The sequence below is a fragment of the Anguilla anguilla genome, chromosome 4 (genome assembly GCF_013347855.1).
Source record: "Anguilla anguilla isolate fAngAng1 chromosome 4, fAngAng1.pri, whole genome shotgun sequence".
NCBI classification, from domain to species: Eukaryota; Metazoa; Chordata; class Actinopteri; order Anguilliformes; family Anguillidae; genus Anguilla; species Anguilla anguilla.
Genome location: NC_049204.1, coordinates 60,768,592 through 60,782,124, shown reverse-complemented (window position 1 = coordinate 60,782,124; position 13,533 = coordinate 60,768,592). Strand labels below are relative to the sequence as shown.

Genomic DNA, 13,533 nt, shown 5'->3' with positions numbered 1-13,533 from the left:
TAAAAATGAAAGTATAGTGTTTTTATTATTATTATTATTATTATTATTATTTTTCCCGTATTATTGTGTTTTAGAAGTAATAATTGAGGACTCACTCATGAGCAGAAATAGAGTTCGCTTCCCTTACTGATTAGAATGTTGCAAGAAAACAAGCAATTAAGTACTTTTTTGGAGCAGGCGAGGGGTGGGTTATCGATGAAGAGATTTTGAAAATAAACAATGTCATCTTTTCTTTGGAGTTTGAAAGCATTTGAACAATTCCCTGCTGCAGTTTCGTGGGTGTGCCCCGCGAGCATGGAATGTTGGCTCCGCCAGGTCGCCGGCATGGCAACGAATTGCAGCGAATGTTGAGTGCAAAGAATGTTAATTGGTGGTAGCACGAGGGTCATTGTTATTTTCCCCGGTCCCGTTTCTGTTTTAAAACGTTAATGTGTTAACTTTTTTTGTGTGTGTGTGTGTGTGTGTGTGTGTGTGTGTGTGCTCCGGAACGCGTCGCTGTTGTTTCAGGGCGTGGCGCGCAGGCCGGTGGGAAAAGCCGTCCGCTTCACTGCAAACTCTCAGAAGCCGGACCCGGGGAGTCCGGCTTCTGAGATCAGCAGATCAGGGGAGTTGAGATCAGCTGGAACACTGCGAGGTTCCGGGGCCAGGGGCTGGGGCCGTCAATGATTTAGGATTGCTTGTCCGGCCTGGAGACCGACTCCTCCCTCCAGTTTTGAAAGCAAGGATCTCATTCATCCAATTTTAGGCCGGGAGGGCTGCAGTGCCTCCAGGTGTTCAGCAGGCTTAAGCACTCACTTTCAGTCACTCGGCCTAGAGGGTCCACGCTGCCTCTGCTTTACTAAGTCTTCAAGCGGGGGGCGTGATGCTCAAATCCAACTTTATTTTGGATTTTGTTTTGATTACAAATCTAAAATTGCGCAGTAGAAACATTATGGAGGGCACGGCGTATGTGTATATACACCCACCGGCCACTTCATTAGGTGACAGGAGTGGCACCTGGTGTGGTCTTCTGCTGCTGTAGCCCATCTGCTTCAAGGTTTGAAATGTTGTGCGTTCAGAGATGCTCTTCTGCATACCTCGGTTGTAACAAGTGGTTATTTGATTTACTGTTGCCTTTCTATCAGCTCAAACCAGTCTGGCCATTCTCCTCTGACCTCTGCCATCAACAAGGCATTTTCCCCCAGAGAACTGCCGCTCACTGGATATTTTCTCTTTTTTGGACCATTCTCTGTAAACCCTAGAAATGGTTGTGTGTGAAAATCCCTGTAGATCAAACTAACCCGTCTGGCACCAACAACCATGCCACATTCAAAGTCTCTTAAATCACATTTCTTCCCAATTCTGATGCTTGGTTTGAACTTCAGCAGATCGTCTTGACCATGTCTACATGCCTAAATGCATTGAGTTGCTGCCACGTGCAGGTGAGCAGGTGTACCTAATGAAGTGGCTGATGAGTGTATATATATATATATATATATATGTATAAAATATGTAGATGAAATACATTTTGCAGGCTTTAGAGGTCTGAGATGCATCCACCAATCACAGCTCTTGGTCGGTGATTTCATAGACCAATGATGTGCGATGCGACCAACTCCATTCACGTGGCAACCTTGCTATACCCCTATAGGCCTCAAGCACGGGAAATTTGGTTGAGTTTAATAATAACTATGGGTGGTGCAGTGGGTAGCACTGCTGCCTCACAGCAAGAAGGTCATGGGTTCAAATCCCGTCCTGGGCCTTTTTCGGGTGCTCCGGTTTCCTCCCGCAGTCCAGAGACATGTAGTGTTTTTATTGGTTTAAAATTCCCAAAACAACCAAAATGCATTCCTCTAAAAGTCAAAAACTCATCAAGAAAAAAAATCTAAGACAAAAATTGTAAACAAAATTTCAACATCAAAACAAAGAAAAGTCCATTCTTTAAATCAATAAACATCAATACATATTCCTAAAACACAAAATCACAACAACAGTATACATACATATATATATATATATAGTATTTATTTATTTATTATTTATTTTTAACACAGACATTCTCTGTTAAAAACAGTACATGTACTGGGTATATTTTTTTACTAATAAAGCTAAATATGAATGCATCCAAAATGATACTGTTTGTATAATGCATCCTTACACTGTCATATTATACTGTGTATTTGGCATTTTTTTATCACCCTCAAGAGAAACACATTATTTTTAAGGTGAGCCTCTGTCATTAAGTGTTTTTATACTGAGAAGAAATGATTATACATAGATATTAAGAAATTAGTGTACATAGTTCCCTGGGAGACAATCCAGAGAGGAAATGATACAGTAACGTGGGGAGGGGCTACACTTGATTGATGTATGACATCATTATTGAAGATCCAATCCAGTTACTGCATACACAGGAACAGAGGAGCACACAGCGTAATAGAGTCTATCACAGAGTCAGCAGAATCAGATCCATCAGGATTGAGTAGATTTATCACATATGTGTTTCTAAAGCAGTGACCTGCTACCTTCAGTTACGATTCTTCTTTCTGACCTCATAGAATGCAAAGGTCAACTGGCTGGTTCCTCTCGATCTCTAATGTCTGTCTATCATGTGCCCATCTCTGTAATGTGGTGATTTTCTCTTCTGGTCCATTTGGTGGCGCTGTGCTGAGGATCTGATGTCTCTGTTCATCCAATCATTCAATGAATTTGGCTCTGAGTGCCGCCTTCACCTTCTGCAGGAAGCCAGTCTGCCTGCACTCTCCCCTGTGGAAGAAAGAAACACACACTGATCAAGGACCAGCAGGACTGAACTCAACACAGGAGACATGGAAAAACTCACAAGTTTGGTGCTGAAAACTGACATCTAACTGTAAATGTGTAAAGAGAAGCAAAGACACTGAACACACTCCAGCTTCCACTCATGTGCTTTTATACTTCATGATTAATAGAGCTTTTCTGGTAGCTGTGACACACCTGTGTTACTACACAACTGCAACAGAGGTCAGGTTTATACTGCAGACAGAGCTAAAGACCCTGGTCCTTCACCATGGAAACCAATCACACTCTTCTCCTGACTCTAGGGGATGATGTCACCCTCTGCAGCAGACTCACATGCTTCTATGAGCTCTGCTTGTACATTATTAGCAATATATACAAAATAGTATGCAAAGCATTTTGGGAAAATTCTTAATTGTATTCTGACATATATGCATTAATTTGTAGCTTTCGTATGGATGTGGTGATTGGTTATTAAATGTTCTGGTGTAAAGTTTTATTCTCAGTGAATAAAGAAACAGACACATAAAGATTGAACAGCAGAAGCTGAAGCACAGACATGAGGAAACAACAGTCACATTGATACTGCTGGGCACTGAGAAATGATCACATATCCAATGATTCATATTTTCACCAAATAACTGAAAATACACTAAATCCAGCAAATCAGAAAATCACACTAAAAGGCCCTACATGTATAATGCATGGGGGATGCCACTGAAGATGACTCTGTCTTCAGCTCTATCGGTTGCAGCCACAGTAAAAACCAGCTTCTGGTCAAAGGCTCTTTGCAGCAGCTCTAGCACCTCCCGGCCCTCTCGGCTTTTTGGTAACCAGGCCTGTGTTTGGATTCCAGTAAAGGGCTTCCCTGGGTGGGGATGGGCCTCCTGGACACAGAATTTAACACACAAGGCAAAGGGGAACTGTAAAGAAGTAGATCTTATGTACTGTAGGTCTAAGGGCACATGTTTTCAACTCAATTCAGTTTCATTTGTCTGCCAGTTTTATATATACACAAAAAAAGACTAAAATGTCTATACTTCACATAAAAACAAGAAATATGAAATTTGTGAATGATTGAACCTGGGGCTGTGTTCAACGTATTCATACAACATATTATAACTTAATTTTGGATGATGCATGTATGAATACAGTGATTGCTGTCTTATGATTATAGTTAAAAAAAAAATATTAAATGTGTGCATTTGTATTACAAATAAGGTGTCGTTTGAAATGTTCATTTCTATAGGTGATAAGCATGCATGACTGTTTTCTTTTTAATGTGTTTTGTGGGAGCGCACTGAACTTCAAAGGCTTTTGAGTTTATTTGTTTGTTCTTGGCTGGCATTACATGATTTCTTTAAAATAATATTTATGAATCACAATGAACAGTTGTTGTGATCGGTGATTTGTCCTCAATTTCCTCTAATTTGGTTTTCTGAACAAAAAAAAAAACAAAAAAAAAACAATTTCCACGTGGATCAGTATCCTTGTTTAATAGTGACTCCTGTACTGGGATATGTATCTGAAAGGGACCCCAGTATTGGGATATGTATCTGAAAGGGACCCAAGTATAGGGATATGTATCTGAAAGGGACCCCTGTATTGGGATATGTATCTGAAAGGGACCCCTGTATTGGGATATGTATCTCAAAAAGACCCCTGTATCGGGATATGTATTGTACAGTGACCCCTGTATCGGGGTATGTATTGTACTCTGAGATACCTGACAATAACCAGCATGAGGCTGAACTGCCAAAAACCAAACAAATTAGGCTACAAAAAATATTTTTAAAACTCCACGACAGAAAAAAAAACACTGAAACAACGGTGGGAAGAAATCCTCAATGGGAAGTGATCTCAGAAGAAACTCGGCTATAGAGGGAGAAGAGCACTAGTTTTATGAATACCTAAAATATTGGTAACACTTTACAATAAGGTCACATGAATTGGCATTAACTAATGTAGTTGTTAACTAATAACTACTGGAAAGTTCATCTGTACAGGTGTGTTAAGGTATTTGTACATCATTAACTCATACTAACAACTACATTAGTTGATGCCAATTCATACTGGCATGTATTTTTTAATGGTTAACTAATTATAAGTTTATCCTATGATTTGCTCATGTACAAATAATCATGCAACCAATACGTTAGTTAATGTATTTGTTCACTACTTACTAAATTTCATGCTTAATTAATGTATTTGTACATCATTAATCATCATGTTAAAAACTGCATTATTCAATGCCAATTCACATGACCTAATTGTAAAGTGTTATAAAGGGAGGGGCAATGGTGGCCCAGTGGTAGAGCTCCAGCCTGCCACGCCGGCGGCTGGGGTTCGTATCCTGGCCAATGCCCCAAAAATCCGGCCGCTGGGGATGCGCAAGTCAGTGCATGTGTAGTGCCGGCCCCAAGCCCGGATAAATAGGAGGGTTGCATCAGGAAGGGCATCCGGTGTAAAGCGTATGACAAATCAAATATGGGGATCAGGATGATCCGCTGTGGTGACCCTGAAGGGGAACAGCCGAAAGAAGAAGAAAAGAAGGAAGAAAAAAAACTAAGTGTCATAAAGCACCTTGGGTGTTATTTATAACTCCAAAGGTGCATATTGAGACACAGCAGACCAGTATAATGAAATTAAACAGTAGCATGTTGAAGCGCATGCACTCTAATACTGGGATAATAGAAAGCAATGAAATATATTTTTTCTTTGGAAACAGAATGATGAAACAGCTTTGCAGTGACTCTGCATCCATGATGCTGCTGCAAAATTACATCTTTCCAAATCACATGAATCCAAGAGTACTGAATTATGAATTAAAAATTCTTGAATAATCATCATTTTCTTACCGTCTGTATTCCACTGGGAATATTGTAGGTAATAAAGATAAGTTCTATTATGGACACTTTCCAATATAGCACCTTCATCTGTCCCTCTGGCTGGTCTCCCACCACTGCGAGTGCTTTTAGACACACTGGACACTGACGACCCACTCTAGATACAGAGTCACACAGACAGGCTGCACAGAAGGCATGAGTACATTTCAGCCTCTGCTTGTTCTGCCAGGGCTTCATGCAGAGGGGACAGGTCTCCACTTCAGCTGCTGTGACTCTGGCTTCTGAAGGCTCTCTGGTCTCAGTAGAGCAGCCATAAATGCCCATTGCTCTGCCTGCCTGGGAGATCTTGGGCATTTCCTCCTTGAAGACGTCCTCCAGTCGCTCCTTCAGCTCAGAGACACATTTCCTCACAGCCTCAAAGGAGATGTGGGGGTTGATAGTGATGCTGGGTAAGTCTCCAGGTCCAGGAGGGACACAGAGAGACTGAGTGCTCTAATGAGAGAGTGAGAGTGAGAGAGAGAGACAGAGACAGAGAGAGAGAGAGAGAACATCAGTGTCAAACAGGGTGAGGATTAAGCATCAATGGAGCAAAATTGGGAGTAGTACTGTCAAGTTTGTACAGTCCGTCTGGACAACACTTAACACAAGATAAGAGGATAATAAAAACTGTGTCCTCATGTCCAAAGCAAAAGTCAGAAATTCCAGTCAGATAAAGAATCAGGAACAGCTCCATTAGACAGCTCTGTCAAAGCCAGTGATGTTACCTGGAGGAAATGGATGTGATCCTCTGTGTGTGAAAGCTGCTTCAGCTCAATGTCTCTCCTCCTCAGCTCAGAAATCTCCTGCTCCAGTCGCTCCAAATGTCCCTCAGCCAGACTCACTTCAGCCTTCTCCTGATTTCTGATCAGCTCTTTCACCTCAGAGCACCTTCTTTTAATAGAGCAGATCAGCTCAGTAAAGATCCTTTCACTGTCCTCCACTGCTGCCTGTGCAGAGCGCTGTTAGGAGACACAGAGAGAGGAAGGCTGAACATTTTAACTAGGCCTTTCACTCAGGTCTTACTGGAACCCCAGACAGCCTCACAGTGTGGCTCAGTGGGATTGAGCCCCACAGGGCTGCAAAGTGGTCCAACACTGGGCCCAACACTGGCTGACTGGAGGAGAGCCCTGACTGAGCTCTGAAATGGCTCTTCCAGCAGCCAGCTGCTGTCTTCTCCTCTGGTCAGTACCCACCTTGAGTGACTGCACACAGCCTGTCTCAGATCCTGCAGCTCCTTCTCTCTCTCCTGGATTCTCTGCTGGAATTTACTCTGTGTCACCCCCAGCTGCTTCTGTGGACATATATCAATCATTCCACGGTATCATTATTGTGGTCTGTACTATTGTCAAATTTCCGAAAGATTTTATACGTAGTGGAAAAAGTACATTTGCTCTTTTTATTTTAGTTGCACAATTGTAAAATTTACAAGGCATATTGGCATTTTCATGAAATATGTCACTGTGTTCCAGTTCATTCAAATACAGTGTCAGGTCTAGCTATCTCAGACCACAACAACAAAAGGTGTACCTTCTGGCCAATTCCCTGCATCAGCTTCAATTCTTACAACAAACTTTGGAGCCATGGCTTTGAAAGCTGTATCATCAAACACAAAACTGCAAACGTTTCTGCCAGAGTAGCTCACAAAGTACTTCACTTTGTTGCAGCTAGCCACTATCTATAGCAGCAGAAAAACAGTGTCTGTTTATTTGTTATAACTGTAATAAGCTGTTACTTCAAATGACCACTTACATTTTTAACAGTACATTAAATCACACGTTTTTCTTTATCACAATGTATCAGATACTCCATCTTTCTTGATCCTTTCCCTGCATCAGTACATCTATGGGCAGGCTGTCACCTCCACCCATTTCACAATACGCCCGTTTGCTTAATCACCCCAATAATGACAAGAAAAAACATGAATAGGGATATTTCCTTGACAGAAAATCTTGAACGTTAGCAGTCCTCTGTTTACAGTTTAATGCATCACTAAACAGCAGCACATACATTCCCATGAGCTGCAGCGTAATGCTAATTTTTTCACCACTGATGCCTCTGTCTTATACAAAGCTGAGAAAGATGAATCTTTTCTCTTGATCTCTGCATGCTCTAAGCCATGGCTGCTGTAATAAAAATGCTAAATATGCCAACTCATTTAAACAGCTCAGTCCACTTCCTGTTTTATGTGCTTAATCACTGTCTTGAACTGTCTGGACTTCAAACTTAAAGCCTACTTCATGGATCAGACTTAAAGTTATACAGTTCAGAGAAATGGTACATTCATACCGTGAAGTAAATTCATAATACCTAGTAATGCAAAATATAAATGAAATTAAATTGTCACATTGTATTCTGGATGACTGAAACAGAATATATGCATTTGGATACAGGAAGTATTTTGAAAGATGTTTCCACTGTAGAATATATCTTTCATAGTAGAATAGAGGGAGCAAGTTATTCTCGTGTAGAGGCTTGCTGATTACATTTTTCCAAGTCCTAGTCATAATGAATGAGTGATTGAGAGGACTTTCCATAGTGCAGCGTTTTCCAAGGTTCCTATTAAAGCCAGCACTAAGCATAAAGTGATAAATTCCAGTTCTTACCTGTTTCTCAGTCCTTGCTGTTGCAACTGAAGCTGTATCATGGCCTCTGTGATCTTCAATTGTACAGAGATAACAGATAAACTGCTGATCGGTGAGACAGTAAATCTCGAGCGCTTTGTCATGACGAGAGCAGATCTTCTCCTGCAGGTTTTCAGTGGCTTTGACCAGATTATGCTTCTTAAAAGCAAGAGATTCATAGTGAGGCTGGAGATGAGTTTTACAGTAAGAGGCTAGACACACCAAACAGGACTTGACGGCTTTGCACTTTCTCCCAGTGCAGACATCACACTCAACGTCTCCAGGTCCAGCGTAACAGTGAGCAGGAGGAGCAGCTTGGAGTCCTGTCTTTTTCAGTTGTTCCACCACTTCATCCAGCAAGGTGTTTTTCTTCAGAACAGGCCTCAGGGTGAAGGTCTCTCTGCACTGGGGACAGCTGTAGACACCAGTATGATCACCCTGATCCCAGCAGCCCTTAATACAGCCCATACAGTAATTATGTCCACAGGGAATAGTCACCGGATCCTTGAGTATATCCAGACAGATCGAGCAGCTCAACTGGTCCTGATCCAGAAGACCTGCAGCCTGTGCCATTTTACCGCTCAAATTGACAGAGATTAATTTTAGTTCAGAATGTTGTGTAGTTTTCTCTGAATCTGTTTGAGAAAGAGCAGGAGATATTTCCTGTTGTGAGCAGACACACCTAGATAATGGCCTCTGCTGTTTTCCTGCTCACACTGGCAGAGACAAAGAGATACGTTTCGTTTCTCTGAAACTGCGTGACAGAATCTGGGAGTGACATCTTGGCTCTATCTCTAGTTCTCTCGGCTTTCTTTTATTTGCATAAACTGCAAAAAACATACCAGGATGGTGGACTCCCTTTAAAAAAAACATTCACCGACGTATGTTGACACTGCCATTTATGTTATTTGTTCGCACATCTATGTTCATTATTGGTAGTATATATGTGTATATAAGTGTATGTTCTGTATATGTGCGTATATGGATGCATGTATTTTGTATGTGTATACATGTTTGTCTTTTTTTAATTATTTTAAATACGTCATTGTTGTGCACATGTCACTCTACAAACTGGATAGGTGAATGTTTTTTTTTTTTTTTTTTTTGTTTGTTTGATGAGTCCCACCATCCACGTGTATATTTTGCAGTTTATGTAGATGAGGAAAAGCAGGGAGGGTTAGAGACAGAGCCATAGTGTGGGGAATCAAACCCTCGGGCACATGGGTGGATTCGCACATGGGTTGACAGTCACCCGCCCTGCAGACTGTGCCACACTGTGTCTCCTGGTAAAGATGGTTTTAGGATGAGAAGAATTTATTTGAGTTATAGAAGCATGTCACGCTAATTGTTTTCGTAGAGCTCTGTGTATTACTGTGGAATACATTTTTTTTTTAAATATAGTGGTGACCCCACAAGGGAAATGAGGGGGGGAGGGGGGTTGTTACAAAAGCATGACATGACATGATTATTATGGTGGAAATCTATGTGTTACAATTCTGGGGAGTGGGGAGCTATAAACTGTTAAAAAAAGACTGAGGGAAGCAGGGGCGGGGGGGGGGGGGGGGCACAAAGTCAACTTTCAACTGATCGTCTGTTCTGAGCCTGGCCTCAGTCCAACACCACACCTCCTGCAGCTGTGGGTAGAACCTGGAAGTCACTCCCACATTCTCTGTCAAGCATTTTCAGAGAAACTAAACTTAACTCTGTCTTTACCAGTGTGAGCGTTAAAATAGCAGAGACCAGTCTCGGGGTGGGTCTGCTCAGAACCAGGAAATATCTGGTTTTGCCTTTATTGTGTTTAAGTGCTCTTGGCTATGAGATACATTATAAAAATGAAAGTATAGTGTTTTTATTATTATTATTATTATTATTATTATTATTATTATTATTATTTTTCCCGTATTATTGTGTTTTAGAAGTAATAATTGAGGACTCACTCATGAGCAGAAATAGAGTTCGCTTCCCTTACTGATTAGAATGTTGCAAGAAAACAAACAATTAAGTACTTTTTTGGAGCAGGCGAGGGGTGGGTTATCGATGAAGAGATTTTGAAAATAAACAATGTCATCTTTTCTTTGGAGTTTGAAAGCATTTGAACAATTCCCTGCTGCAGGTTAGCCAGCCTGCATGGTTTTGGTTGCCATCGGCTCATTCTCAGCTCTGGCCCCAGTGAAACCTCCTCATCGGGGGGGGGGGCACAGTTTCGTGGGTGTGCCCCGCGAGCATGGAATGTTGGCTCCGCCAGGTAGCCGGCATGGCAACGAATTGCAGCGAGTGCAAAGAATGTTAATTGGTCGTAGCACGAGGGTCATTGTTATTTTCCCCGGTCCCGTTTCTGTTTTAAAACGTTAATGTGTTAACTTTTTTTTTTTTGTGTGTGTGTGTGTGTGTGTGTGTGTGTGTGTGTGTGTGTGCTCCGGAACGCGTCGCTGTTGTTTCAGGGCGTGGCGCGCAGGCCGGTGGCAAAGCCGTCCGCTTCACTGCAAACTCTCAGAAGCCGGACCCGGGGAGTCCGGCTTCTGAGATCAGCAGATCAGGGGAGTTGAGATCAGCTGGAACACTGCGTGGTTCCGGGGCCAGGGGCTGGGGCCGTCAATGATTTAGGATTGCTTGTCCGGCCTGGAGACCGACTCCTCCCTCCAGTTTTGAAAGCAAGGATCTCATTCATCCAATTTTAGGCCGGGAGGGCTGCAGTGCCTCCAGGTGTTCAGCAGGCTTAAGTGCTCACTTTCAGTCACTCGGCCTAGAGGGTCCACGCTGCCTCTGCTTTACTAAGTCTTCAAGCGGGGGGCGTGATGCTCAAATCCAACTTTATTTTGGAGTTTGTTTTGATTACAAATCTAAAATTGCGCAGTAGAAACATTATGGAGGGCACGGCGTATGTGTATATACACCCACCGGCCACTTCATTAGGTGACAGGAGTGGCACCCGGTGTGGTCTTCTGCTGCTGTAGCCCATCTGCTTCAAGGTTTGAAATGTTGTGCGTTCAGAGATGCTCTTCTGCATACCTCGGTTGTAACAAGTGGTTATTTGATTTACTGTTGCCTTTCTATCAGCTCAAACCAGTCTGGCCATTCTCCTCTGACCTCTGCCATCAACAAGGCATTTTCCCCCAGAGAACTGCCGCTCACTGGATATTTTCTCTTTTTCGGACCATTCTCTGTAAACCCTAGAAATGGTTGTGTGTGAAAATCCCAGTAGATCAGCAGTTTCTGAAATACTCAGATCAGCCCGTCTGGCACCAACAACCATGCCACATTCAAAGTCACTTAAATCACATTTCTTCCCAATTCTGATGCTTGGTTTGAACTTCAGCAGATCGTCTTGACCATGTCTACATGCCTAAATGCATTGAGTTGCTGCCACGTGCAGGTGAGCAGGTGTACCTAATGAAGTGGCCGATGAGTGTATGTATATATATATATATATATGTATAAAATATGTAGATGAAATACATTTTGCAGGCTTTAGAGGTCTGAGATGCATCCACCAATCACAGCTCTTGGTCGGTGATTTCATAGACCAATGATGTGCGATGCGACCAACTCCATTCACGTGGCAACCTTGCTATACCCCTATAGGCCTCAAGCACGGGAAATTTGGTTGAGTTTAATAATAACTATGGGTGGTGCAGTGGGTAGCACTGCTGCCTCACAGCAAGAAGGTCATAGGTTCAAATCCCGTCCTGGGCCTTTTTCGGGTGCTCCGGTTTCCTCCCGCAGTCCAGAGACATGTAGTGTTTTTATTGGTTTAAAATTCCCAAAACAACCAAAATGCATTCCTCTAAAAGTCAAAAACTCATCAAGAAAAAAAATCTAAGACAAAAATTGTAAACAAAATTTCAACATCAAAACAAAGAAAAGTCCATTCTTTAAATCAATAAACATCAATACATATTCCTAAAACACAAAATCACAACAACAGTATACATACATATATATATATATATAGTATTTATTTATTTATTATTTATTTTTAACACAGACATTCTCTGTTAAAAACAGTACATGTACTGGGTATATTTTTTTACTAATAAAGCTAAATATGAATGCATCCAAAATGATACTGTTTGTATAATGCATCCTTACACTGTCATATTATACTGTGTATTTGGCATGTTTTTATCACCCTCAAGAGAAACACATTATTTTTAAGGTGAGCCTCTGTCATTAAGTGTTTTTATACTGAGAGGAAATGATTATATATAGATATTAAGAAATTAGTGTACATTGTTCTCTGGGAGACAATCCAGAGAGGAAATGATACAGTAACGTGGGGAGGAGCTACACTTGATTGATGTATGACCTCATTATTGAAGATCCAATCCAGTTACTGCATACACAGGAACAGAGGAGCACACAGCGTAATAGAGTCTATCAGAGAGTTATTAGAATCAGATCCATCAGGATTGAGTAGATTTATCACATATGTGTTTCTAAAGCAGTGACCTACTACCTTCAGTTACGATTCTTCTTTCTGACCCCATAGAGTGCAAAGGTCAACTGGCTGGTTCCTCTCGATCTCTAATGCCTGTCTATCGTGTGCCCATCTTTGTAATGTGGTGATTTTCTCTTCTTGTCCATTTGGTGGTGCTGTGCTGAGGATCTGATGTCTCTGTTCATCCAATCATTCAATGAATTTGGCACTGAGTGCTGCCTTCACCTTCTGCAGGAAGTCAGGATTTCTGAGCACAATCCTGTGGAAGAAAGAAACACACACTGATCAAAGAGCAGCAGGACTGAGCTCTGCACAGGTGACATGGAGAAACTCACAGGTTTGGTGCTGAAAAGTGTTGCCATGTAACTGTAACTGTGTAAAGAGAAGCAAAGACGCTGAACACACTCCAGCTTCCACTCATGTGCATTTATAGTTCATGATTAATAGAGCTTTTCTGGTAGCTGTGACACACCTGTGTTACTACACAACTGCAACAGAGGTCAGGTTTATACTGCAGACAGAGCTAAAGACCCTGGTCCTTCACCATGGAAACCAATCACACTCTTCTCCTGACTCTAGGGGATGATGTCACCCTCTGCAGCAGACTCACATGCTTCTATGAGCTCTGCTTGTACATTATTAGCAATATATACAAAATAGTATACAAAGCATTTTGGGAAAATTCTTAATTGTATTCTGACATATATGCATTAATTTGTAGCTTTCGTATGGATGTGGTGATTGGTTATTAAATGTTCTGGTGTAAAGTTTTATTCTCAGTGAATAAAGAAACAGACACATAAAGATTGAACAGCAGTAGCTGAAGCACAGA

General features: G+C 41.7%; 1 protein-coding gene across 5 annotated transcripts in view; it reads right to left on the bottom strand.

Moving 5' to 3' along the window:
* The window catches only part of LOC118225477 (E3 ubiquitin/ISG15 ligase TRIM25-like), an 81,799-nt gene that overhangs the window by 7,097 nt on the left and 61,169 nt on the right, over positions 1-13,533 (bottom strand). For 2 of the 5 annotated variants that reach the window (XM_035413939.1, XM_035413941.1), the window contains one exon: positions 12,199-12,960. The exons of 1 other annotated variant lie outside the window; for it this stretch is intronic. In XM_035413939.1, the coding sequence (XP_035269830.1) occupies positions 12,891-12,960 (70 nt within the window). In that variant the 3' untranslated portion in view covers positions 12,199-12,890. Of the gene's footprint in view, positions 1-2,056; positions 2,712-12,198; positions 12,961-13,533 lie in introns of those variants that run through there. 2 more of the 5 variants (XM_035413938.1, XM_035413935.1) reach the window with 2 other exon arrangements.